Source organism: Elephantulus edwardii, unplaced genomic scaffold, assembly GCF_000299155.1.
Source record: "Elephantulus edwardii isolate Elephantulus edwardi_28Jun2011 unplaced genomic scaffold, EleEdw1.0 scaffold00116, whole genome shotgun sequence".
Taxonomy (NCBI): Eukaryota; Metazoa; Chordata; class Mammalia; order Macroscelidea; family Macroscelididae; genus Elephantulus; species Elephantulus edwardii.
In genome coordinates, this window is record NW_006399866.1 from 5,608,649 (window position 1) to 5,635,931 (window position 27,283).

General features: G+C 41.1%; 1 protein-coding gene across 1 annotated transcript in view; it reads right to left on the reverse strand.

Annotated features, from left to right (window-relative positions):
• The window catches only part of GARNL3 (GTPase activating Rap/RanGAP domain-like 3), a 243,864-nt gene extending 232,838 nt beyond the window's left edge, over positions 1–11,026 (reverse strand). Inside the window, exon 1 of the mRNA XM_006892542.1 lies at positions 10,881–11,026. Within this exon, the coding sequence (XP_006892604.1) occupies positions 10,881–11,026 (146 nt within the window). The remainder of the gene's footprint in view (positions 1–10,880) is intronic.
• Positions 11,027–27,283: the final 16,257 nt, after the last annotated feature.

The window sequence follows — 27,283 nt, forward strand, 5'->3', positions numbered from 1 at the left end:
AAAGCATCATGTCCTTCTCTAAGGACTGTTTCCTTCAGAAAATATGCCAAAGTAAGTGGGACAAAGTTTCACCATCCTTGTCTCTAAGGAGCCCTCTGGATGCTCTTTCTCCCAGACAGACTTGTTTGTTCTTTTGGAAGTTCAAGGGATATTTGATATTCTTTCCCTGATACTGCAATTCAAAGGCATCCATTATGCTGTCATCTTATTAATTATCCAACTTTCAGATGGATGTCATGGTTGTTGTTAGGTGCTGTCGAGTCGAGTATAACTCAAAACGACCCTACGAACAGCCAATCTGAAACCTGCCCTCCATGTACCGTTCTCATCATCTCTGACATAGTAGGGTCCATTGCTGCAGTCACCATTTCAATCCTTCTCATTGGGAGTCTTCCTCTCCTTTGCTGACCATCCATCTTTCCAAGCATAAGGTCCCTTTCCAAGGGACAGCCTCGCCTAGCTATATGTTCAAAGTATGAAAGACAAAATTTTGCCATCTTTGCCTCCAAGGAGCCTTCCTGCTGCACTTTTTCCAAGACATTTGTTCTTTTAGCAATCCATAGGATATTCAGTACTCTTCTTCAACACCACAACTCAAAGCCATCAATTCTTCTTATGTCATCCTTACTTTCATTGTCCAGCAATCTAATGCATAGCAGTTAATTGAGAAGACTATGGCATGAATCACGTGCACCTTAATCTTCAAACTGACATTAGTGCTCTTCAGCATTCTGGAGAGGTCCCTGAATGTGGACTTGCCAATGCAATACGTTTCCTGATTTCCTGACCAAGAGTGTTGACTGTTGCTCTAAAGAAGATGAGAGAGATGAAATCATTGACAGCTTCAATTCTTTCTCCATCTACCATGTCAAACGACCTGTGGTGAGGACCTTTGTTTTCTTGATGTTGAGATGTAATTCATACCTATAGTTCTTCATTTGCTACTGCAAATGTTTCATATTCTCCTCACTTTCAACAAGCAAAGTTGTGTCATCTGCACAATGCAGGTTTTGATGAGTCTTTCTCCAATCCTGATGCCACATTTTTCTTCACTGAGTCTGGATTCACAATCATTTGCTTGGCATACAGACAGAATAGGTATGGAAACACATATCTTTCTTGATTTTAAACCAAGCAAGGGTTCCCTTGCTCTGGAAAACAGCTTCTTGGTCTAGGTATAGATTCCATATGAGCACAATTAAGTGTTCTTGGATTCCAGTTTTTATCAATGTTAGCCATAATTTGTTATGATTCACATAGTCAAATGGTTTGCCATAGTCAATAAAATACAAATAGACATAATTCTAGTCTTCTCTGCTTTCAGCCAGGATCCATCCAACGTCAGCAATGATATCCCAGGTGCTGTGGCCTCTTCTAAAAGCAGCTTGAACTTCTGGTAGCTACTTGTCAATGTACTAATCTGGGAATTTTTAAAAAAATGATCTTCAATAATATTTTGCTTGCATGATATATTAATGATATTGTTTGATAATTTCAAAATTCTGTTGGATGACCTTTCTTGAGAATGGGGTCAAATATGGATCTCTTCTAGTCAGTCAGCCGGCTAGTCCCCCAAATTTCCTGGCATAAACTGGTGAGCATATACAAGGCTGCATCTGCTAGCTGAAACATGTCAGTTGGTATTCCAGCGATTCCTGGGGCCTTATTCTTTGCCAATTCTTTCAGTGAAGCTTGGACTTCACCCTTCATCACTACTGGCTCTTGTTCATATGGTACATCCTGAAATTTTTCAGTATCAATTAATTCTTTTTGTATTGACTCTGTATTCCTTCCATCTTCTTTGATGTTTCCTGGATCATTCAAGATTGTGCATACAACATCTCTCAGTATTGCAACTAGAGGATTGAATTGGTTTTTCAGTTCTTTCAGTTTGAGAAATGCTAAGTGAGTCTTCCCTTTTAATGATGTGAGTCCAGCTCTCTGCACATTTTGTTATACTACTTTGCTTTACATACATAGTATGTTAGGATTGGTGGAAGATCTATCAACAATCTGTGTTATGCAGATGACACAACCCTCCTCACTGAAACTGAGGAGGACCTCATACACTTACTGCAGAGGGTCAAGGACTGCAGCCTTCAGTATGGACTGAGGCTCAATGTCAAGAAGACAAAGATTCTCACCACTGGACCAACTGGTAGCATCAGGATGGATGGCAAAGAGATTGAGAGTGTTCACAGCTTCAGTTTGCTTGGCTCCATGGTCAACACTCTTGGCACCAGCATCCAGGAAATAAAAAAAAAACCGTATTGTGATGGGAAAGTCTGCTGTTAGGGACCTCTCTAAAGTACTCAAGAGCAACGGTGTCTCTCTGGAGACTAAGGTGTGCCTGATACAGGCCATGGTCTTTGCAATCACTTGTTATGCATCAGAGAGTTGGACAATGACTAGGGAGGATAGAAGGAGAACTGACGCCTTTGAGTTGTGGTGCTGGAGAAGAGTATTGAATGTTCCATGGACTGCCAAGAAAACAAACAGATTCATCCTAGAGAGGGTTAAACCAGGCTACTCCTTGGAGGCAAGGATTCTGGGGCTTCGTCTAACATACTGTGGACATGCTGTAAGGAGAGACAGGTCCTTGGAGAGGGACATCATGCTCCGTAGGGTAGAGGGACAGCACAGGAGGGGAAGACCCTCTATGAGGTGGATTGATTCGGTGACTGGGGTAATTGGGATGGGTGTGTCAGAGGCAATGCAATTGGCACAGGATAGAGCAGGGTTTAGGGCTGTTGTCCATAGGGTCGCTATGAGTTGCAAACGACTGGACGGCACATAACAACAACAACAACTTTGCTTTATTTTCTTGAGTTGAAGCAATAAAAAATAGAAAGGCTTGAATTAGGCACATCTTAGTCTTTAAACTGACATCCTTGTTCTTCAGAACTTTGGATAGGTTCTTAAACACCTATTTTCCCAATGCTACACATCTTTTGATTTCTTGACTGCTGCTACCAAGGATGTTGACTGAAGGTCCAACAGAATTAAATTTTTGACAATGGTGAGGATTTTTGTTTTCTTGAGGCTGAGATGTAATCCATATTGAAGGCTGTAGTCTTTGATCTTGTGTAGTAAGTCCTTCAAATCTTCTTAACATTCTGCAAGCATGGTTGTGTCATCTGTATAACACAAGTTGTTAACGAGTCTTCCTCTAATCCTGATGTGACATTCTTCTTGAATGATTTACTCAGCAAACTGTTTGAATAAGTAATCAGAAAGATACAGCTTTGATGTACACCTTCCCTGATTTTCAATCATGTACAGTTCCCTTGTTCTGTTTAAGACAACTGCTTCTTGTTTTATGTACAGGTTTCACATGAGTCCAATTAAATGGTCTGTGATTCTCATTCTTTTCAATGTTAGCCATAATTTGTTATGATCCACACAGTCAAGGGAACGCTGGTGGTCTAGTGGTAAAGAGCTGTGTTGCTGACGTTAAGGCATGGGGTTTGAGTTCACCAGTTGCTCTATGGTAGAAAGATGGGCAGTCTCCTCCCTTAACACCTGCCTGCTTCTGAAAACCCACTCAGCTATGGGTTGGTTTGGACTCAACTGCACAAAACAAAAATCACATAAGCAAATGCCTTTTCATGATCAAGAAAGCACAAGTAAGTATCTTTTTTGTATTCTCTGTGTTCAGTCAAGGTCTATCTGACATCAGCAAAGATAGCCCTTGTACCACAGCCTCTTCTGAATGAAGAGATTTTATCTCATTTAGGATCAGGAATAGTCCCAAAAAGTCTGTGAGTTATTAGTCAGACAGGGTTCTTGTCTATTGTCTGACCTCCCTTTCCAGCTAAAATGCTTTCTCAAAGCTATGGTTTCTTCATCATAAAGTTCAACTGTCAGTTTTCAGGTTTGGTTTTGTTTTTTGCTTAGTCTTTTTTTTTTAAAGATTTTTTTAAAAATTGTGATTTAAACAAAATTTTATAGAAAAGTTGGATTTTTAAAAACATTCACTGTTGCATATTTCTTCCCTACCATCTACAGTTGGCTTTTAAAAAAATCATTGATTGTTGCATTCGTTTCCTCCCTTCCCAGTCCACTTTGCTATGCACCTCTTATTCTAGACTACTGTCATACTTAAGTAAGTTTTGATCTGCAAACTTTGTATTGCATCTGGAACATTTAACCAGATTCCTGGGTCCTACCTCTAGGGATTTATAACTAAATAGGTTCCCTGATTCATATTATTAAAAAAATCTTTCTGAGTTATTTTTGTGATCAAGTACGGATCACACTCCTCTTTCCTGAAACTCCTCCACTAGCTTCCATAAGTCCTTCGAAGCCTGTTCTGTTCTATTAACCATTCACTCTCTTCTCTGAGCCTGATCTGCTTGCCAAGGTGAACGAGAGCTATGCCCTCTTCGCCTGGTCACAGACTTAGCTCTACAGAACCAAGAATGGACATGTGACATGGAGCTGACAACTAGAGTCCCAGTCCAGGGTTCTTCTAACTCAGAGATATTTTTCTTCTCAAGTAACAAACCTATAGGAATATATTCCACACTGTCTGAACTAACAGTAACTGGTGAAAGCTGTGAGCAACATGGAGCCAACATGCAGACAGGAGCACAGATGAGAGATAAGAGGTGAGAAGAGTAAGAGAAAACCCAGCTGGGCTGACATCGTTTAATGCATGGACCTTGTTCTCTCTGAGGGCAGTGAAGTCCTTTTCTTTAGTTACATGCATTTATAAATCCTCCTTTTTAGCCCAAGCTTATTTTATTTGGTTTTCTCTCACTTACAGATAACAATATAGACCCTCCCTAGGACATCCCTGGGGGCTTCGTGGTAAGGAACTGTGTTGTCAATCTGAAGACACGCGGTTTGGATCTACCAGCTGCTCTGTGGGAGAAAGATGGACAGTCTCCTCTCGTGCGGTTTACTGCCTCTGAATACCCACTGGAGGGTCAGCTATGAGTCAGATCCAACTCAACACTACACACCAACAATAATACCTTTCTTAACTGTTTTCCTAGTCTTTCCACTATAAATAGCTGTCAAATTAGCTTTTCTAAAGGTGCTGTGCGGCCAACCCAAGGCACATGGTTTGAATCGATCAACAGTTCCATGGGAGAAAGACTGTCAATCAACTCCTGTGTGATTTATGACTCCTAAAACCCACTGGAGGAACAGAAAGGAGAAGGAGACTAAATTCCGTCTGATCCTGATTGAAAGACAAATTCACCGATTGGCTTGATACTGTAAGACAAAGAGAGTCCTTTCCCCCAACTGGAAATATGAATCATCCACAGCCTCTGTCCTGGTTGCATAAATCTGTCTTATTTACTTGAGCAATAAAATCATTATTTAACTAGAAAAAAAAACCCACCAAAAACAAAACAAAAACCCACTGGAGGGTCAGCTCTGAGTTGATTCCGACTCAATGGCACGTACAATAAAAAAACAGCTCAAACTATCACCTACCTGTCTCAAAGGCCATTCAGAGATGCTTAGTATGACTACATGCAATACATTTTAACAATATGTCCCCCAAGACAACTTCAGACCACTTTTGAAACTTCTGACCACTTCACTTTATGAGAACAAAACCAAGATATTTGTTATTCCTCAAACACTCTCTTATTTTTATCTTATTTTGTGCGTTTGCCAACACTGATTGTGGCATCTGGAATATCTTCTTCCTTTATTAAAATCTACCCAAGAACAAGAGTAGAAGAAAGAAGGTTGAACTCCCCCCTTCAAGGTTCATTACACATCACCTCAACAAGACTTTCCTAAGGACCCTCTGACTCAAAAGTGTATCTCTGAAGTCCTGGTAATATGTTTCTAACAATCTATGTCACAGTCTACCTTGGATTTTGTGCTTTCTCATTGCAGGCCCTCTTACTTAGCACAAGGTCAATCATTCAGCCACAAATATAAAAATTCAGAGATGCACATCCTTACACCACAATCACACATTTACCAGGTCTGCTCTTGTCATTCTATCATGAGTATTACTCAAATCAACCATGCCAGTGACAAGGACACTCAAGGATAACCACTTGCCATTCTTGTAAACAGGTCTCCCTAAATCCCTCCCTCCACTTACTCAAGTCTAGCTGCCCAGTGATAAAGTTATCTTCACAATAAGCAAATCAAACTTAGCTGCATAGCTATGCCCTTGCACTCCTGAATGGCCTGCCTTGAGTCCACCTTCTAGGCTCACTGCCGACCACTCCCCATGAACTACCAGCCAAGCCCCAGTATTTACACGGTTCCCTTAACACTCAGAGTACTGGAATGTGTCCTCTGTCCAGGAAGCCCTACCCCCACTTCTCCGCACTCCTGAATGGCCTGCCTTGAGTCCACCTTCTAGGCTCACTGCCGACCACTCCCCATGAAATACCAGCCAAGCCCCAGTATTTACACGGTTCCCTTAACACTCAGAGTACTGGAATGTGTCCTCTGTCCAGGAAGCCCTACCCCCACTTCTCCTGGTGAGGTTCCTGTCCTCTTACTGGCCTGTCATAGGCAATAACACTTTAATAACTTCCTATTTAATCAGGAAGGAGATGTTCTCTGTGCCTCCAGTGTCTGGCATGAGGCCCAGCACAGTATACAGATTCTAAGTAAATTGTGTAATAAACACCAGAAGTCGTTTCTGGCAGAAAGTTAGGTCTTTGTATTATCATGGTCCCTGGCAGCGAGGAAGCCTTAGGCTTGCTTGGTCAACTTCACTGGTGCCCAATACTGATACTGGACTGTTCTGTACGTGTCAGTCCTAAGATGCCCTGTGGATGCTGGTATCCCATGAACACCTTTCTCCCTAACTGAACAGTTGCATGCTCTGAGGGAAAGAGATGAGCTCTCGTGTTAGACTGAGCTAGGTTCATATCTTTGTTCTGTCACTTATAAGCTGTGTGCTCTGGACAAGTCTCTTAACCTTTCTGGGCCTCTGTTTCCTTATCTGTAGTACTGTTATTACCTCATAACTTTATGAGATTTAAGGTACACTTTAGGTGTCTGGGCAAATGCTTGCTTGGTAGGCAGGAAAGAAAATCAGTATTTGTCAAATGAATGAATTTAATGAATGGCCTACAAAAATTGTTAGGTTGTTATTACTGTAAGGTGCTGTCGAGTCAACCACTATGACGGATGACTCATAGTGACCCTAGGAATGATGGATCCAAACCTTCCCCTCTCTTGGGCCATTCTCATTATTTCTGTTCTTGTTGTGTACTGTCAAGTCAGAAGCTGGGACTGACCCAAAGCTGACCTCAAGCAGGTATCACAGTCAGTAAATTGCACAGGAGATTGTCCCTCTTCCTCTCAAGGAGCAGCTGGTAGATTCGAACTGCATAGCTTTTTGATAGCAGTACAATTCCTTACCTTTAAGCCACCAGAACTCCCTGTCATTCACCATCGGATAGCAGTTCTTAAAAGTACATCATTCTTGTGCCCTTCCCAATATCTGGCTCCCTGTACATTCTGGTTCCCCATCAGTCTCTAAATCTAGGGCCCAGTCTTTGCCCTGGCCTCACCCAGACACTGTTAGGTGAGACAGCTGTAGAGGATATGAAACTCTGGAATCTGCCAGTGTGATAAAAAGGCAGCAGTACTTACATAGTCCATCCTATCCAGTATCAGTCATCAGCCCAGTGTCCTTGTCCACCACTCTGCTTTTAGGCCTCGTTCTCACCACCACTTGGCCTGTCCCACAGCCACCAATCAAGCTCCATCCCACTTCCAATGGGTTTCACCAAAGGGTGTGGAAGGTGATTACTCAGACAGCTTCCACCCTTTCACAGCTTTCCAGCAGCCCTGCCTGGCCCAGTGTATGCCATCCCGGATGCACTGTGGGCTTAGAGTTTGGGGGAAATGCAGCACTTGAAGGGGTCCACTAGGATCACTATCACCACAGCTCTAGGGCCAAAGGCTGTTGGGTTACCTCCAAGCCCCTAATCTAAAGTTTCTCCATGTCATGGTCTAAACACAAAATTCTCTCTTCAAGTCCATAATTAAGGAGAGCTCCCCCCCCCATTTTTAGTAAAGCTTTGAGGTTCCGCATCCCTCTCTACAGCTCAATGGGTCCACTATGACCCTAGTTTATCAATGTTTATCAATTACAGTGAGAAACTGTAGCATTTCATTCAGATAATTCAGTAGTCTTTCAATTCCCATATTCACTTAAGGGGCAATTTATGGAAAGCATGATAGTAGCTGTGAAAAACAACAATGACTCTAGATATTCCCTGTTGTTGCTGTAGCTGTGATACATCAGAACCCACCCATAGCTGAGCCTCCAGGGGGTCTTCAAAGGCAGTAAACTGCACAGGAGGAGACTGTCCATCTTTCTCCTACAGAGCAGCCAGTGGATTCAAACCTTATGCCTTCAGTGTGGTGGTGTAGTTCCTTATCACTAGGCTACCACAGCTTCCTAGATATTCACTAGTTTCCCTTTGTTGTTGTTGTGTATCACTGAGTTGGAACTGACCCTCCAGCGATTTTCACAGACTGTTAATTACACAGAACTCTTGTTGTTGTTGTTGGGCTCCATCGGAACAAGCCCACAGTCGACTCTGTAGCAGGTTTTCACAGGCAGTTAATCCCATGGAAGGTAACTGACCATCCATCTCCTGTGGAGCAGCTGGTGGGTTTAAACCTCCAATCTGTACTGGCAGCGCAACTCCTTACCACTAAGCCACCAGAGCTCCTTACAGAACTAGTGATAATCAACTCATCTATATCATGGGAATGAGAAGTTCAGATCCCTTAGGGAGGCATACAAGACCTACACAAAATAATCATGCCGATTTGTATTGCTTAATTAAGTGTGAGTAAAATTTATAAAGTGGCACTTCTCAATATTTGATGACTCTGGAACAACCTTGGAAATTTTTAAAAATATTGGTGTTTTAGGGGGTGCTGAGTGTCTGTTAATGGTGATGGGCTGGTTAGGAAAAGGACAGAATGAATGAGTACAATGCTGGAAAAAATTACTGCGTTTGCATTATATATGCAAAAACTGATGGAGAAGAAAACCACACACATTACTGGTATTTGGTTCTTCCCTAAATATTAGGGTTTTAGAGGGGCTGTATATTTTTTAACTTTTTATTGTAGTTTGGGAGACAGTTTACAAAGGAAATGAAACTTTCCACTTGACAATTTGGGGTGTGTGTGTGTGTGTGTGTGTGTGTGTGTGAGAGAGAGAGAGAGAGAGAGAGACACTGGCTGTAAGCCCATTAATCTAACAGCACTCATCCTCCTCCCTTTCTGGGCTCCCTATTTCTATTTGTCCTTTTCTGCCCCTCCCTGCCTTCTGAGACTGCACAAATGCAATCCTACCTGTAAATTTGTAAAGCTTTGTTGTGATTCTATGGGCAGTTCAGGTGTGAACCACTAGTTTTGCTGCTTATCAAAATCTTCTCTTTCCAGTCTCCAGTGGACTACCTACTCACACAACACTTTATGATTTCCCTGAGGGGTTGAAATGAAATGCAATTGGCTGCTAACTAGATGGTGACACGTTCCAGTCCACCCAGCACTGTCTTGGAAGAAAACTTAGCAATCTGGAAAAAAAAAGTACAACAAAGCAAAACCAACCACAAAGACCCAAACCCAATGTTTTCATTGTTGATTCTGACTCATCTTGAATCTATATAACAGAATAGAAAGCCTCAGAGATTTTCCAAAGCTGTAAATTTTTATGGAAGCAGACTGCCGTAATTTTGTCCCACAAAACAGCTGGTGGGTTTGAACTATCAGCTTCTCAGTTGGCAGCTGAGTGTTTTAACCACTATACCACCAAGACTCCTTTGAAAACCAACTTCCCCAAAATCAACCACTAAAAACCTTTTGGAGTGTATGATGTCAGAATTCTACTCACACACAAGGGATTGCCACGGGTCAGCATCAACTCTACAGCAATGGTGTGAGGATGTGCACCACTCTATACAGGCTTCTTTTCCAGAGCAGTGGAGCTATCTGGCTACTGGCTGGCTCCCTGGACTAACTCTGAGATCTTGAGGGCAGGTACTTGAAGTAGATCTACTGAATCAGAATCTCTAAGAGTGAGCCTCAAGTGTACTCTGTTTTTTAAGTCTCAAAGGTGGACTTTCTAATCCATGTCCTTAGTTAAGAATTAACCCCAGAAAAGCATCTGGTACAGTCAATATCAATAAATATCTGTTGCACTGCACTTATGAGGCACCACATTTATTTCTAATTCAATCATATAACTACAATTAGTTGCCTCTGATTCCACTGGAGAGCTAAGGATTCCTCTCAGGAAGTCTTTTTTCCATTCATTTACTTGTTCATTCATGTAACAAATATGTTTAAATAGGATTTACACATTATTTATATATTAGCATATAATTTATATTTACATAATATATATTTATAATATTTATATATTAGCTAATACTCTCATTCCTTATGTATTATAGTTATCTCATTTTCTTTCAAAATATGATTTGACACTCAATGGGAAAGAAAATGTCTTATTTTCATATAGCTTCTATGTGGTTAGGACATAAAACGTGGATATTTTTGCAAATATTCATTGAATAATGGCAACACATTTCACAATACATACCACAGTTTGCTAGTAGTATATGTTTGTATGATGATTTGGTTTATGTTTATCCATAAATCCAAGTCCCCTAACTCAGGAAGTGAATCTGCTCTGCTTCTCAATCCTGGTCAGAGTCAATACTCTGAGTATTGCTAAAGAAAGAGTGGTGAGTAAGAGAGCCTTCAGAAAAGAAATACAATTTCCCAACCAAACAGCCATCCCTCCTCACATTCTCCCGAAAAGGTAAAACGTATTATCTTCCCGAGCATTAAGGGTGTCACTTGCTAGTGAGCATTAAGCCTTAACTGAGATGATGCTTCTTTTACTTACTTACAGGTTGACCTGGGATTCTAGTTCAGGGTCTTTTGTTGGCCATGTCTGAAGGGGTGGGATGCCAAAGGAGAGAGATGACTTTGCTTTCCATAGAAGGGTCTGTGCTGCCATCTGATTCCCACAGGACCCTTTCGTCAGCGGATCCATCAGTGGGCCTGGAGCCTGCAGTGCTGTACTGAAGCAGAGGGGGTTGGAAAGGCACTGAGAAACAGACAACAGCAGCAGGCCTATTCCGACTCTCCCATCTGGAGGTCAGCCCCATTACTACAAGTCAGACGGAGGTGAAGCCACCCTCCCTGGAGACCTACTAAGCCTGCACCATGACCATCCTCCACAAAGTGATGCCTGCACACACTGCACAGAGGAAGGCAGGCATCTGGCCTCTGGACCAGTCCCAATCCCATCATGCACCTCAGCAATGAGTTAAGTCATCACACTGTCAAGTCAGGTCCAATGAGTATTTAACTATCACAAACTCATTTAGAAAACACTGTTTGGGATGAAAATGGGAGGGGGGCTCCTGGTCAACCTATGGCCATCTAAGTGCTTAATCTATTTCATTTGTAATTAAAACACCAATGAAAAGGGCTGATACTGGCAACAACATTAAACAAATAGGACAAAAGCCTATCATTCAAAAGCAATGGCATACATTATGTAAGCAACAAATTCTTCTTGAATTAGTAAAGGGAATAAATTGAGAAATGAATTCCTGAAACATGCCTATGTCTTTCTCAGATGTCACAGTGAGGCAGATGGGAAAGGTGGCTCTGCAAGAAAGGGCTGCTATGTTAGGGACATTCAGGCATCCCTGCTCCTGCTGATGGGAATTACTTTCTGAGCCAATTAACAGTATTCTTCACTCACCTCTTGCTGAAGTGACAAACAAGCACACACACAAAAACTCCAATTACTTGAGAACAAAAAAAGAAAAAGAAAAGCAATCTTAAGTCAAACATTTTGGTCAAAAGGACTCTGAAATGTTTTCTTACTAAAGAATGAAACAAAGACGAAAGGACTAGTGGTTTGGGGGATTATTATCAATGGCAAGAGAAGTCTGCACAGGGACCTGCCATTCTGCCACAGGGCTGTGTGGTTAGTAGTGACTCCTCACATGGTGTGGGGGAGCCAGACAAATGCCCACTCCCCATGCTGCTATCGTAGTGCCAATCAGGACCAAGGCTCCAGTCATTCTTTTACCTCCTCTTTATTTTTTCAAGTTACTATAACAGTCTATGCCAAGTGCAGAAAGGAGTCAAGAACTACCCAATGCCCTAACTTCCCATTTGCCCCTTTTTAATTTTCTCTCTCGCCAGGTCCCCCTTGGTATCCTTTCTTTATAACTGATAACTTGGGACCTCTCCTACACCAGCTTTCTAGCCTATAACTGGTCCAGATTTCTACATTATCCGAGGTTGGCTTTAGGACATTTATCTTCATTGCAAGATTTCCACATATTGCTCAAAAAGTAAGTGGCAGGAATTCAAGGTTCCGGTACACTAGCAACTAGTTTTTAACTGAAAGCAAGCTCAAGTATTTTAAAACCAGTCCACAGAGTAAGGAGTTAAAAGCATCTGGCTGTTAACCAAAACGTCAGTGACATGAACCCACCAGTGTTCCACAGAAGAGAGGCGAGGCAGTCTGTTTTCATTAAGACAAACACCCTTGGACCCCCTGTGGGCAATTCTACAGTGGTGCTATGAGTCAGAATTGACCTGATAGCGTGAGGTGGGTTTGGTTTAGCAATGAACAAATAAGTAATAATGTAATTCTTCTGGATGAGAGATATGGTTTCCTCCTACTTATTTTAAGTTAAAGAAAACCCCCCCAGTTGAATGCAAAAAATTTATACCTACTCCTCAATATTTTATCTTGTTATCAAATGTTTTTGTAAAAATATTAGCAAAAATATTATAATAATTTTAAAAACTATTCTCTATTTTGTCTCTCATTGATTTAACAATGATGTAATAATGTGATTTGATGTATTGATTTAATCATCTTCTGTTTTGTGATCTGGTGTAGTCATCCTCCATATTTGTATAATGTGGATTTTTCCACAACAACCTGGTTTTGAAACTTAATGTCTGTCAGTAAATGAGCCGTGGGTGTATTAAGAACATGTCCCACCCAAAGGACTGATAAGGAAGTGGAAGAAGTCAAGTAAGGCTTTCTTTGTAGATTAAGTCCTAGGAAGGAGCATCTTTAATGTGACTGCAATGGTATCATCCAATTTGGCAGCTAAAAACAACTGCAGAGTAACTTAAAAGTGGGTAGCAAGATGTTTAACTGTAAAGTCCATATAAGGTTCAAAATACACTCAAAGACGTAGTTCTAGAAGAAGAATGTATAGCCATATTCACAATAGTCAAAAGCAGAAATAACAGACAAGTAAAATGAAAAAAAAAGTGGTCTTTCCAAGAATGGAATTGTATCTTGAAAACTACTCTGCTAGGTGAAAAAAGTCTGACACCAAAGGATAAATATTGTATAATTATGCTTATATGAACTATGTAGAACAGGCAAATTCATAGATACAGAAAGCACATTAGCAGTATCCATGGGCTAGGGGAAAGGAGGAACAAGAAGTTATTCTTCCATGAATAGATTTTCTGTTTGGGGTGATAAAAAACTGGAAATAGATAATGGTGATAGTTCCACAACAGTGTGAATTAATTAACAGTACCACACTGTGCACTTTTTAAATGGCTACAATAGCAATTTTTCTATATATTTTACCACAATGAAAATTTTTTTAAAGGCTATAAAACATTCTCATTAGTATTAGTAAAGAATGATAATAAAATCTGCTATTAAAATGTATTTTAATGCAGTTACTGTTACTGTTGTTGCTAGGTGCCATCAAGTCAAGTATAACTCACAGTGATCCTATGAACAACAGATACAAACCTTGTCCTGTCCTGTGCCATTCCCACAGTCTGTGGCACACTCAAGTCCACCACTGCAGTCACTGCGTCATTGAGGGTCTTCCTCTCTTTCACTGACCCTCTACCTTTCCAAGCATGATGTCCCTCTCCATGGAATAGCCTCTTTGAGCAACATGTCCAAAGTATGTGAAATGAAGCTTTATCATCTTTGACTCCAAAGAGCACTCTGGCTGCACCTTCTCCAAGACATATCTGTTCTTATAGTATCCATGGGATATTCAGTCCTTTTCTCCAACACTACAGTTCAAAGGCATCAATTCTTCTCCTGTCACCCTTATTGTCCTTCCAGGTCTCAGTAACATAGCAAGTGACTGAAAGACCATGGCCTGAATCGGGCACACCTTAGTCCTCAAACTAAGTCATTGCTCCAGTAATTTAGAAAGGTCCCTGACTGCAGATTTCCCCAGTGCAGTATGTCTTCTGATCTCCTGACTGCGGAAACCAAATAAGATTAAATCACTGACAACTTTGATCTTTTCTCCATCTATCATGATACTATTGGCCAGTGGTTGAGAATCTTTGTTTCCTTCATATTAAGATGAAATACAAATTGAAGGTTGCAGTGTTTGATATCTGCAGCAAGTTAAGCACTTCAAGTCCTCCTCATTTTTAGCAAGCAAGGTCGTATCATCTACATAATGACCATTATTAACAAGTCTTCCTCCTATCCTGATGCCACATTCTTCTTTATAGGGTCTGGCTTCTTGAATAATTTGCTTAGCATACAGACTGAACAGGTATGCAGAAAGGATGCAACCCTGATGCATGCCTTTGTTAATTTTGAACCAGTTAGTGCTCCCTTGCTCTGATTGTACAATAGCCTCTTGTTCTAGGTCTAGTTTTCACATGAGCACAATTAAGTGTTCTGGGATCCCCATTCTTTCTTCTCAATGTTCGCCATAATTTGTTATGATGCACACAGTCAAATAAATGCCTTTGCACGGTCAATAAAGCACAAATACACATTCTTCTGGTATTAGAAAATATAAAATTATCCACATAAGTAGCTTTATTTATTTTTAAAAAAACAGAGGCAAGAAACTGGCCTTTCATACTCCTCTAGCCTTCAGTCCTCTGCTGAGAGCCATGGGGTTGGGAAGGTATAGACTCTCAGGCATTTCAGACTCTCTGCTCATGTGGGCAAAGCAGCTCCAATGGTGCCTGAGCACAAAGAATTGGAGATGTGGATGATGGGGGCAAAAGTACTACCAGCTACACTTAAAGAGGGGCAAGGAGGAGTGCACAGAAATAGTAAAAGGGATTGGGGGTTCCAAGCAGAGACTGCCAGTGTCCATGGCACCCCCCCACCTCTGCTCTTTTTCTTCTCCAATACGGCCAAGGCTGTGAGGATGGTGCAGACAGGGCAAGGTCCAGCTCTGTTGTTCACAGGGTCACTACGAGTCGAAGCAACTCAACAGAACCCAGGAACAAATACAGGTAACAGTCTGGTGGTGTATTTCCTACTACTCTTTTCTCTATGTCTCTGCAAGTCTTCAGGCAACATGGTGTACAGAGATGCACAATGTTTTGAGAATTACCTTTCTACCTAAACCACAGGTGTTAGACATCTTTCTAGGTCAGTAAATGTGGGCACCCATCTGTATCCCATCTTTAAAATGGGATATAACAGAATGAGACAACCCCATAAACTGTGTCCACTGTCTTTTAGTTAAATTTTTAAATACTTATGCCATTTGTCTTTGCATATGCTATTTTCTAGCTCTTTAATCTTTAAGATTTTGCTTTAAAAGTGTTATGTGCTAGTCCTTTTAAAGCTTTCCTACCATTTAAATTTTTTAACATAAAAGACACACTTATCTTTATCATCACTTTACCCTTGGAGATTCTGGGTTCTTTTTATACTTCCATCTAATTCTTTAACCTCATTTCCTAACTGTCCAGATGCTGTCTCATCACTGTTAATTTTAATCCTTTTATTAATTTCTTTCATCTTTCCTAGCCTTAACTTTCTAATTAAAATATGCATATTTCTCTTAAGCTTTTGAGATACTTTATCTTAATTTTCCTCAGTATTTAAAATATTGAGCAATTGAAAAACCACTTGGCATTATGGCAGAGTTAAGAGCCCATTTGCATGCATAACTTTCCTCCTTAGAAGTAATAGAAATATAGCCCACAACACAGAGGAAAGCTGCTCAAAACGAAAGAATGGCCAGACTTGACTCAACTCTCAAGCTCTGCGTATACAACAAACCTGGATCAGCAGAAAGCCAATGATGAGGTTCCAAATACCTGTGTATGTGAGGGAATGTTCTAAAATGTCTAACAATAGCAAATTTAGAGGGATGAGGCTGGAAAACATGGACAGAATTGAGGTAAAAGTACTTGTTTTTCTTTTCTTCCACTGTCCCTGCTTTCTAACAAGGAAAATAGCCCTTTATGAGGAAATGCTGTAGAAAGAGAAGTGTATTTTCTGAGTCATTTAAAAAAAAAAATCAAACGGTGAAAAGTACCTGCAAACTCATCAAAAGAAGGGTCCATGAATCACCAGAAATCACACTGACTCAGGCCTCTAGGGCGGCCTGAGCTGGGGTCTGGAAATGCAAGAGAAGCTGAGGGACAGGGAATTCACAGACTGAAAGGAAGCATGTCATTGCTGTTAGGTGCCCTCAAAGTCAACGATGACTCACAGTAATGTGAATGAAAAATAGATCACTATCTTGCCTTATCCTGCACCATCCTCAACATCTCTGCCATGCTCAAGTTCACCACTGCAGTCACTGTGTCAACCCTTCTCTTTGAGGGTCTTCCTCTCTTTTGTTGACCCTATACTTTCCCCAGAATGATATCTTTTCCCAAGGACTGATGTCTCTTGACAACATGCCCAAACTATGTGATATGAAATTTCACCATTCTGTCTCCAAGGAACAGACAGTAAACACAGATGGCACATTCACCCTGCTTCCTCAAGATGCATTGGGGGCTATGCATTCAGCTCAGCTTCTAAAAGGATAATACAGAGAGTAAAGAAGACTTAAAACACTTACTGAAGATCAAAGAATACAGCCTTCACTATAGATTACATTTCAACATAAAGAAAACAAAACTCTCACAATTAGACAAATAGGCAACACCATAATAAATGGAGAAAAGACTAAAGCTGTCAATGATTTAATTTTACTTGGATCGGCGATCAACATCCATGAAGTAGCAGTAAATGAATCAAAAGATATGCTGTACTGTTCAAATCTGTTGTCAAAGATCTCTTGAATGAGAGTGAAGAGTAAGGAGGCCAGTTTAAAGATTAAGGCGCCTGGGTTCAACCCATAGTGTTTTCAATCGCTTTATATGTATTTGAAAGTTGGACAAAGAATAAGGAAGCCTGAAGAACTGATGCCTCTGAATTATGGTGTTGGAGAAGAGTATTAAATATCCCCCAGACTGCCAAAAGAACAAACAAATCTGTTTTGGAAGAAGTGCAACCAGCGTGCTCTTTGGAGGCAAGGATGGGAAAACCCAGTTCACATATTTTGGGCATACATTCAGGAGGTACTAGTCCTCAGAAAAAGGCATCATATATGGAGAAGCACAACGTGAGAGGAGGAGAGGGAGACACTCAGTAAGATGAGTCACAGGAATCACAGCGATTCCACCAAAGGCTTGGGCCTGGTGGAGAGTGTGAGGATGGTTCAACCTAGCGCAAGGTTCCCCTCTATTTTTCATAGGGCCACTATAATTTGGAGTGCACCTGAGGGCATCTAACAACAAACAACTGAAGTGAAATATTATTTGCAGCAGATACGGTGGAATGACTTGTTCAATATCCAAGTCAACCCTTTTTATTGACTTTTTTTTTAGTGCACAAAGATTAGCAAACTAAATTTTTTAAGCAAACTAAAATTTTAAATTTCTAAACTCTTAATTTTAAATGTCTATCTAAACTCTTAGTTTTAAATTTCTAAAATTTCTTAATTTGCAGTTAAGAGTTTGAATACAATCTGAATTGAGCCTGGAATTAGGACAGGCGGGGGAGAGGATTAGGCCCCACTGTGCCCATAACAGAGACCATAACAGAGGTGCTGTTGTCCTCAAGGAAGCAGCAATGGCAAGTCTGGGGTTCCACACAGTGTTGATAATGTGGTTCTGTAGTTAGTATCTCACTGTTGTCGAGTTAGAACTGACTCCACACTGACCCTCCACAGGGTGTCCACAGCTGTAAATCGCTTGAGAAGATCACCCATCCTTCTCCCACGGAGCTGCTGGTGGTCTGGGAATTCAAACTTTCAGAGAGGTGCCTGCCACCTTTGGGTTAGCAGTGCAACTCTCTATGTTACCAGCGTTTCCTCTGTCGTTAGCCAACATGGAAGCAGTTTCTTGTATCTTGATTTATCAACTTCTTTTTATGGAAGTGGCAGCTTTCCTTATCATCCAGAGCAAAGTGGCTCCTGGGTGAGGGATCATTCTTGGGAGCTCAGTCCAGAGTCTGCTCTCCAGACCTTCCCACAATCCTGTAAGGACTTCTGGTGGTGTGGCCCACAAAGAGTTTTATTAACCCAAAGACTGCGACTCTCTGGTGGTTCAGATTGACCAGCAGCTCCATGGCAGACAGATGGGCCATCTCCTCCTATGAAATTCACAGCCTCAGAAACTCAAAGGAGCTATGATTGCTTCTATCTCAATGACGATGAGTTTGAGTTTTGACTGATTTCCTATATTATTTATTTAGTGGTGACCTAGTGGTAAGAAACTGTTCCGCAATCACAAAGGTATGGAATTCAAATCCACCAGCTGTTTCGTGGGAGAAGAATGGGCAATCTCCTCCCATTTGATTTACTGTCTCTGAAAACCCACTGGTTTTTCATAGGGTCAGCTCTGGGTCAGTTAAGCTCAATGGTGCACAACAACAACAACAACAAGTACTGCTATAACATAGAAATAATAAATAGATAGCTTTAACAAAAAGAAAAGATTCTCTTTCCATTTAGGAGGTTAGACGTCCAAAGTCATGGGGTAGTTCTAGGGGAGGAAGCTTGGTGGTGTTCTCCACAGGGAATTGTGCAGCTAACATAAAGGCTGTGCCTCTTCAGTGTTTCAAATCCACCAGCAGCGTCAAGGGAGAAGGTGGCAAATCTCCTCCTGTGTGCTTTATGGCCTCAGAAACCCAGTGGAAGGTCAGTTATGAGTGGGCTCTGACTTAACAGTACTGAGATGAGAGGTCTAGGGGGCCCTCTCTGTTGTTTCCTGAAGCAGGTTCTTGTTTCCTTTAGCGGCTGTAGGCTTGGTGATACTTGTAGACCTCCATGTGTCTTAGCCTTCCCTGGTGTCAAGAAGCTTCCTAAAACAAGGACCCAAGTCAGAAAGGATGCACTCCAATCCTGGCAAGTCTTTCTTGGATCTACTGAGATAGCCCATCTCAACTGGATTTTCTCTCCTTTAATCTCTTGTGGATAAAAGGTGTTACAGGCCACATCCTCGATAAACTGTCCTTACAGTGGATCAGGGCTAGGACAAGCATAAGGGATGGCTGCATTCCACCCTTAATCTTCTCACAACTTTTTAATTTACCAGATCATGAGGGGTCTTCACATTAAATCATTACATATTTGCATTTCAGTAAGGGATGATCCAACCCATGACATGTCTCAAATAAATCTCTTTCTGCTTTTACTAGGTAGAGTGGATTCTGTTGTCTGCAACAGATTACTGAGTAGTAGTAGGGAGCTCTGTGTCCTGATGGCGAGTAACTGCACAGTCATTTCAAAGGCACGTCACATGGTTCAAGGCCACCGGACACTCTGTGGGAGAAGGACGGGCAATCTCCTCCCATGTGATTAACTGCCTCTAAAAACCCTCCAGAGGGTCTTCTATGGGTTGGTTCAGACTATATACACAACAACAACAAGTTTTTGTGGCCTTGTGGTAAGAAATTGTGCTGCCAATCCTAAGGCATGTGGTTTGAATCCACCAGTTGTTTCACAGGAGAAAAGATATACAATCTCCTCGTGTGTGATTGAAAAGCTCTGAAAATCCATTGGAGAGTCAGCTGTGAGTTGGTTCCGATTTGTTGGCACACACAAACCAATAAACCTTCTTTTAGTGATATCTGTTGGAGTGAATGTTTATCTTTATGACTAGAGTGTAGAGTAGAATATGATTGTTTTTTATAGGAACAATAATACAGCCTCAAAAAGGCAACAAAAAGATTGTATTTTTACTGCAAAACAGAAATTTGCCATATGAGTATAAAAGAGCTTGTTCTGAGCACTAGACATTTCTATGCAAACAAAAGAACAGCACATTAATTGTTGACACTTCCAGGGTCACTACTATACAAGAGAAATGACTGTTTTCACCATTGCTGACCCATTTAACAAGATTTTGAGTATTTTCAGTGTGCCATCAAAAATTATTATATCCAAAAGTGGGCTAAAAAGAAAAAAGAGTTGAGAAATGCTAGTTTAACCTTTCATTTTCCAGTATGGACTCAACAGTACATTACCACCACACCAACATCTAGTAATAAAAATATAACTTCTTCCTAAAGTAAGTCATCCTATCTTGGGGCAACACTGACTGCTATGGGCTTTCAAAGATTGAGTTCAATCTGTTTTCTTATTCCTCATACCCTCTTATAGGTCCATTATACCCACTATATGACAGAGGTCATACACAGAATGGGCCTAATTCCTTTTGCATATTTTCTGTACATTTTCTCTTCTTCAAGTAAAGCAAATCCAGTGAAACTATCACTCCCACTCTTCCAAAAAAGGAGCTCTGGCGCTGTAGATTCTAGGAGGTTGTACTGCTAACACAGAGGTGGTGCCTCTTGGTGGTTCATGATCCAACAGCTGCTCTGCAGAAGGAAGATGGGCAGTCCCTCTTTCCATTCAATGCGCAGCCTCTGAAAACCTGCTGGTGGGTCAGGTATGAGTCAGTTCTGACTCAAAGGCAGTAAAATGATCCCAAAGAAACAGCACAAAGGTGTCAAAGGCTAACAATGGCCCACATGAGATTAATTTATCAATCCTCACTTACTTTGATTTATCAGCAATATTTAATACAGAAAATAATTTCTTTCTGGTTGTTTTTATTTAAACTATTTACTTATTCTAAGCTTATTTGCTCAAAATAAAAATAGCTTAAATGGCATCATGTATCTTTGACACAGCATTTTAATATTAAAGCCACAAAATAGATATTTTATTTGGAGTTTTTTTAACAGTTATCCAAAATCCACCAAAATAGTCACCTTTGCTGGTGGATGAAACTTACTGATTCTTTTTTCCTAATGTTCCTCTATATCTTTCTGCGCCCTACATCCCATTCAATTTCTCATCTTTCCATATTCACTGTGATTCAAAGTCATATCAAAAACCAAGAAAATCTTGATGTATAGTTTCAAATACTGCCTACTTGAAGAGCCATTATCTGCAATGTCCACCAAGAAACCACTAACCACATTTGGATCTTTAGTACTTAAAATGGGGCTACTCTTAATTGGAATGTGTAAAAGAAACCTTTCTATGACTGTACAAAACTATCACAATAATGTTTTGTATTGAATATATATTGACTTGAGAATATTTTTGATGTGTACAATAAATCATTAATATTAATGTCATCTATTTCTTTTGGAAAAATATGACTACTAGAAAATTTTAAATTACACATGTCTGAGAGATGGACAATCTCCTCCAATGTGTTTTATAGCCTCAGAAACCCTACTGCAGGGTTCCTAGTGGAGGGCAATGAGTGAGTCAATGTCACTATTCTTGAATTAGATTCAAGGTCATTTTTTGCCTGAGAAGCTAAACATCTAAAATATGAAAATTTAAGTTCTCAGGGTAAGGTAAGTTTTCACTGGAATAACCTTTTTAGATCATTTGGTATATTTCTATGGAGAAGTGGTTTGGGTTTTTGTTGTGTGCTTTTCCCCCCTTTGTTAATTTAATGGGCATAACTTCCAACATAGAATATTTCTTTTAAATGACAGAATTGTTACCCTAAAGCCTCCTTAAATCTTGAAAAGGCACTTAAAGACTCAAATTACATCTAAAAAGCCATGGCAGAACATCTAATGTTTTCAATATTTTAGCCATTCCAGAAACAGTCCCCTGGTTGGAATAAAATGGATGTACAGACTCTGATATTCTTGTCTACTACGCTCTGAAAGAGCTCAAGTTGTGCTACTGTGACTTGTGTAATAATCTACACAGTTCATTTCTTTCACAAGTATTACTACAGACTAGGAGCTATGGTCACTGCAATTACTTGTTGTGCATCAGAGAGCTTGACAATGACTAAAGATGACAGAAGAAGAATTGATGCTTTTGAGTTGTGGTACTGGAGAAAAGTATTCATACCACGGAATGCCAAGAGAACAAACAGGAATGTACTGGAGAGGGTGAAACGAGGTTTCTCTTTGGAGGCAAGGATTTTGAAGCTCTGCCTTACATATTTTGGGTACGTGGCAGGAGAGACTAGTCCTTGGAGAAGGACATCATGCTTAGGGACAGCACAGGAGAGGAAGATCTCAGAGGAGATAACTGACACAATAACCAGGGTAAGGGGAGTGGGTGTGTCAGAGACAGTGAGATTGGCTCAGTATAGGGCAGGGTTCAGAGCTATAGTACATAGGGTCGCTATGAGTTGTAAGCAACTCAACAGCACATAACAACAATAGGAGCTCTAGTGGCCTAATGGGAAAGGAGTTTTGCTGTCAACCCAAAGGCCATCAGTTCATATTCACCAGCTGGTCTATGGGAGTAACCTGGGCAAATCTCCTCCCATGTGATTTACAGCCTCTGAAAACCCATTGGGGGGGGGCAGCTATGAGTCAATTCTCCCTCAACAGCACATAATAACAACAGAAGTCTGATCACAAACGGGAAATGCAGAACACAATTCTAATTCTCTTGGATTCCAGATTTCTAGAGCATTCTGGTGGTATAGTCTATATGGAGTTTGACTGTTAGTACAGAAGTCACACCTCTATGGTAATTTAAGTCCACCAGCAGCTACCAGAGAGATAGGCAACCTCCTTCCTATGATTCACAGCATTAGAAACGCCATTAGGGGTCTGCTAGAGGTCAATTTTGACTCAACGGCAATTCTGCGTCTGAGTGATTTTGAGATTCTTTCCCCCTACTTGATTTTAAAAGTGGAATGAATTCCTGGAACTACTGTTCAGACATAATCTTTAAACCTTGAACCAAAAATATCCCCTGCAGTCTTCTTAAAAACAAACAGCAGTTTAGCTTACCTGGTAAAAGCATCTGCCTTTATTGAGCACAATCCCCTCTTAGGAACTAGTTAAATGAGGCCAAGCTGACAACAGTAACTGGAATAATTGGGTAAAAATCTTCTTCTTCTTGTCAGGTGCTGTCCAGAATGGCTCATCATGACCCTATGAACAAGACCTGAATCTTGTCCTATCCTGTGCCATCCTCACCATCTCTGATACACCTGAGCCCATCACTATGTCAATCCATCTCGTTAGAGGTCTATCTTTCGCTAACTCTCCACCTTTCCAAGCATAATATCCCTTTCCAAGGAAGAGCCTCTCCTAGCAACATGTTCCAAACAATGAGAGATGAAACTTTGCCACCCTTGCCTCCAAGGCTCACTCCGCTGTACCTTTTACGACTTGATGCTACATATCAACAACAGTTACTTTATTACTTTATGGTCTTGAATGTACCATGGACTGCCAAGAAAACAAATAGGTCTGTCTTGGAGAGGGTGAAACCAAGTTTCTCCTTGGAGTCTAGGATTTTGAAGCTCCATCTTATATATTTTGGGCACATGGCCAGGAGGGACTGGTCCTTGGAGAAGCACATCATGCTCAGAATGGTGGAGGGACAGCACAAGTGAAGAAGACCCCAGATGAGATGGATTGACAGTTACTGGGGCAATGTGGGTAGGTGTGTGGGAGTCAGTGAGACTGGCTCAGGACAGTGCAGGCTTCAGAGCTGCTGTACACAAGGTCGCTATGATTACAGGTGACTTGATGGGATATAACAACAACATATTACATACCTGTTCGTTCTTTTGGCAGATATATTCAGTACTCTTCTCCAACACCACAACTGAAAGTCATCAAGTCTTCTGTCATCCTCCTTCACTGTCCAGTTCTCAGATACAAAGCAAGTGAGAATTAGGCACACCGTAGTCTTCAAACTGATACCATTGCTCTTCAGTATTTTGGAGAGGTCCCTGACTATAGATTTTCCCAGTGCGATATGTCTCCTGATTTCCTGACTGCTGGTACCAAGAGTACTGATTGTGGATCCAAGTAAGATGAAATTATTGAAAGTTTAAATCCTTTATCTATCTATTATGATGCTATCTACTGGCCTACTGATAAGGACTTTTGTTTTCTTGATATTAATATGCAATCCACATTGAAGGCTGTAGTCTCTGATCTTCTGCAGCAAGCACTTCAGGTCCTTTTCACTTTCAGCAAGCAAGGTTGTGTCATCTGCATAATGCAGGTTGTTGCTGAGTCTTTCTCCTATCCTGATGCCACACTGTTCTTCATAGAGTCTGGTTTCACAAATTTGCTCAGCATACAGGGAGAGTGGGTATGGAGAAAGGATATAAACCTGACACACAGCCTTCCTGATTTTAAATCATGCTGTATTCCCTTGTTCCATTCAGACAGCAGCTTCTTGGTTTTAAGTATGGCACAATTAAGTGTTCTGGGATTCCTATTCTTTTCAATACTAGCTGTACTCTGTTGTGATCCACATAGTCAAATGCCTTTGAATAGTCAATAAAACACCAACAGATATTTTTCTGATATTCTCGGCTTTCCACCAGGATCTGTCTGATACAGCAATGATATCCCTGTCTCTTCTGACAGTTGTGTCCTCTTCTGTCCCTACTTTTGACAGTTCTCTCTCAATGGCTTTATGGTTTGCTGTTAGAAGTTCAGTATCTATCTGTCAGTTTGTTGTACTGAGAATTTTGCACACTGCAAAGATTCTCACCACTAGGCCAACTGGCAGCATCATGATAAATGGTGAAAAGATCGAGATTGTTAACAGTTTTAGTTTGCTTGACTCCACAATCAATACACTTGGTACCAGCAGCCAGGAAATCAAGAGACAAATTGAATTGGGAGAGTTGGCTGTCAGGGACCTCTCCAGAGTACTGAATAGTGACAACTTCAGGTTGTAGACTAAGGTGCACCTGATCCAGGCCACAGTCTTCACATGTTATGTGTCAGTGAGTTGGACAATGACTAGGGATGATGAAAGAAAGATGATGATAGAAAGAAGCCTTTGAGCTATAGTGCTGGAGAAGAGTGTTGAATATACCATGGATGGCTAGAAGAACAAACAGGTTAGTCTTGAAGAGGGGAAAACTAGGCTGTGCCTTGGAGGCAAGGATTATGAAGATTCGTCTGACATACTTTGAATATACTGCAAGGAGGGACTGGTCCTTGGAGAGAGACATTATGTTTGAGGGGGTGTGGACGGACAGTGCAAGAGAGGATGAACCTTGATGAGATGGATTGATTCCGTGACTAGGGTAATGGGAGCAGGTGTGTCAGAGACAGTGAGGTTGGCACAGGATAGAGCAGGGTTTAGGGCTCTTGTACACAGGATTGCTATGAGTCACAAGCGACTTGATGGTACATATCAACAACAGTTACTTTATTACTTTATGGTCTTGAATGTACCATGGACTGCCAAGAAAACAAATAGGTCTGTCTTGGAGAGGGTGAAACCAAGTTTCTCCTTGGAGTCTAGGATTTTGAAGCTCCATCTTATATATTTTGGGCACATGGCCAGGAGGGACTGGTCCTTGGAGAAGCACATCATGCTCAGAATGGTGGAGGGACAGCACAAGTGAAGAAGACCCCAGATGAGATGGATTGACACAGACAGGGGCAATGTGGGTAGGTGTGTGGGAGTCAGTGAGACTGGCTCAGGACAGTGCAGGCTTCAGAGCTGCTGTACACAAGGTCACTACGATTACAGGTGACTTGATGGGATATAACAACAACATATTACTTTACAGCTGGGTGTGTGTATATGCTTACTTGCTTATCTTTTGCTCTTATTACTACAGCACTTGTCTGTCAGTCTACTATACTGGTATTACCTGTGGGTTACTGTGATGCTGGAAGCTGTGCCATTGATGTGTCAAATGCCATTGATGTAGACAGCTTACAGCAGAGCTCGTAGGTTAAGACAGACTAGGAATCAGGACTGGCCATCCACTTCCAAAATAAGAGGCCCTCAAAAACCCTGGAAAGCACAGAGAAATGCAGGCCACTGCAGTGTTAGAGTAGAGCTCAGATGGAAAGTCACTCAAATCGGAGGAGAAACAGCTGCAAACAACCATTAAAATCTGGAATGTGGAATGTACAAAGTATAAATGTAGGAAACCTGCAAATTGTTAAAAATGAAACAATGCATGAAGATCGATCGACATTGTAGGCATTGGTGAATGGAAATCGACTGGCATGGGCCACTTTGAATCAATCAGACAATCATAAGAGCTATTAAGCCAGGAAAGAAATACTGAGGAAGAATAGTGCATTCATAATCAAAAGGACAATTTAAAGGTCTATCCTAAAGTACAAAGTTATGAGTGATAGGATATATGCACAGAAGGAAGTTCTGTTAAGATGACTATATTATTCCAACTGTTATGCACCAACAACTAAAGTCAAAGAGGAGGAAATTGAGGATTTCTACCAACTTTTGTTCAAAATTGATCAAACACCCTATCAACACTGACATGAACCCTCCTGTTATGTGCCATTAGTCACCTACAACTCATAGTAACCTTATGAACAATGGCTCTGATCCTTGCCTTCTGCTCTCTCTGACACACTTGACCCTATTGCCACAGTCACTGTGTCAATCCATTTCATTCCATAGGGTCTTCCTCTTCTGCATTGACCATCCACACTCCCAAGCATGATGTCCTTCTCCCAGGACTGGTCCTTCCCAGCAACATGCCCAAAGTATGTGAGACAGAACTTTAAAATCCTTGCCTCCAAGGAGCAACCTGGTTTCATCCTCTCCAAGATGGACCTGTTTGTTCTCTTGGCAGGCCACTGAATTTTCATACTCTTCTCTAGCACCACAACTCAAAGGCATCTCCTTATTCATCACTGCTCAGCTTTCTGATGCATAGAAAGCAACTGAGAAGATCATGGACTGGATCTGGTGCACCTTAGTCTCTAGACTGATATCACTGCTCTTTAGCACTCTGGAGAGGTCCCTGACAGCAGAATTTTCCCAGTGCAACTCATCTTTTGATTTCCTGACAGCTGGTGCCAAGAAACGATTGTGGATCCAAGTAAGACGAATTGAGATTGTTAACAATTTCAATCTTTTCTCCGTCTATAAACCTTCTGGCTTGGTGGCATGCATGCCTGGGGATAAAACCCTTAGGGCGCAGTAAACATATGTAAATTGGGAGGAACAACTTAGTAAAAGAGTGGTAAGCATGACTGTATAACTAGTGGAATGTA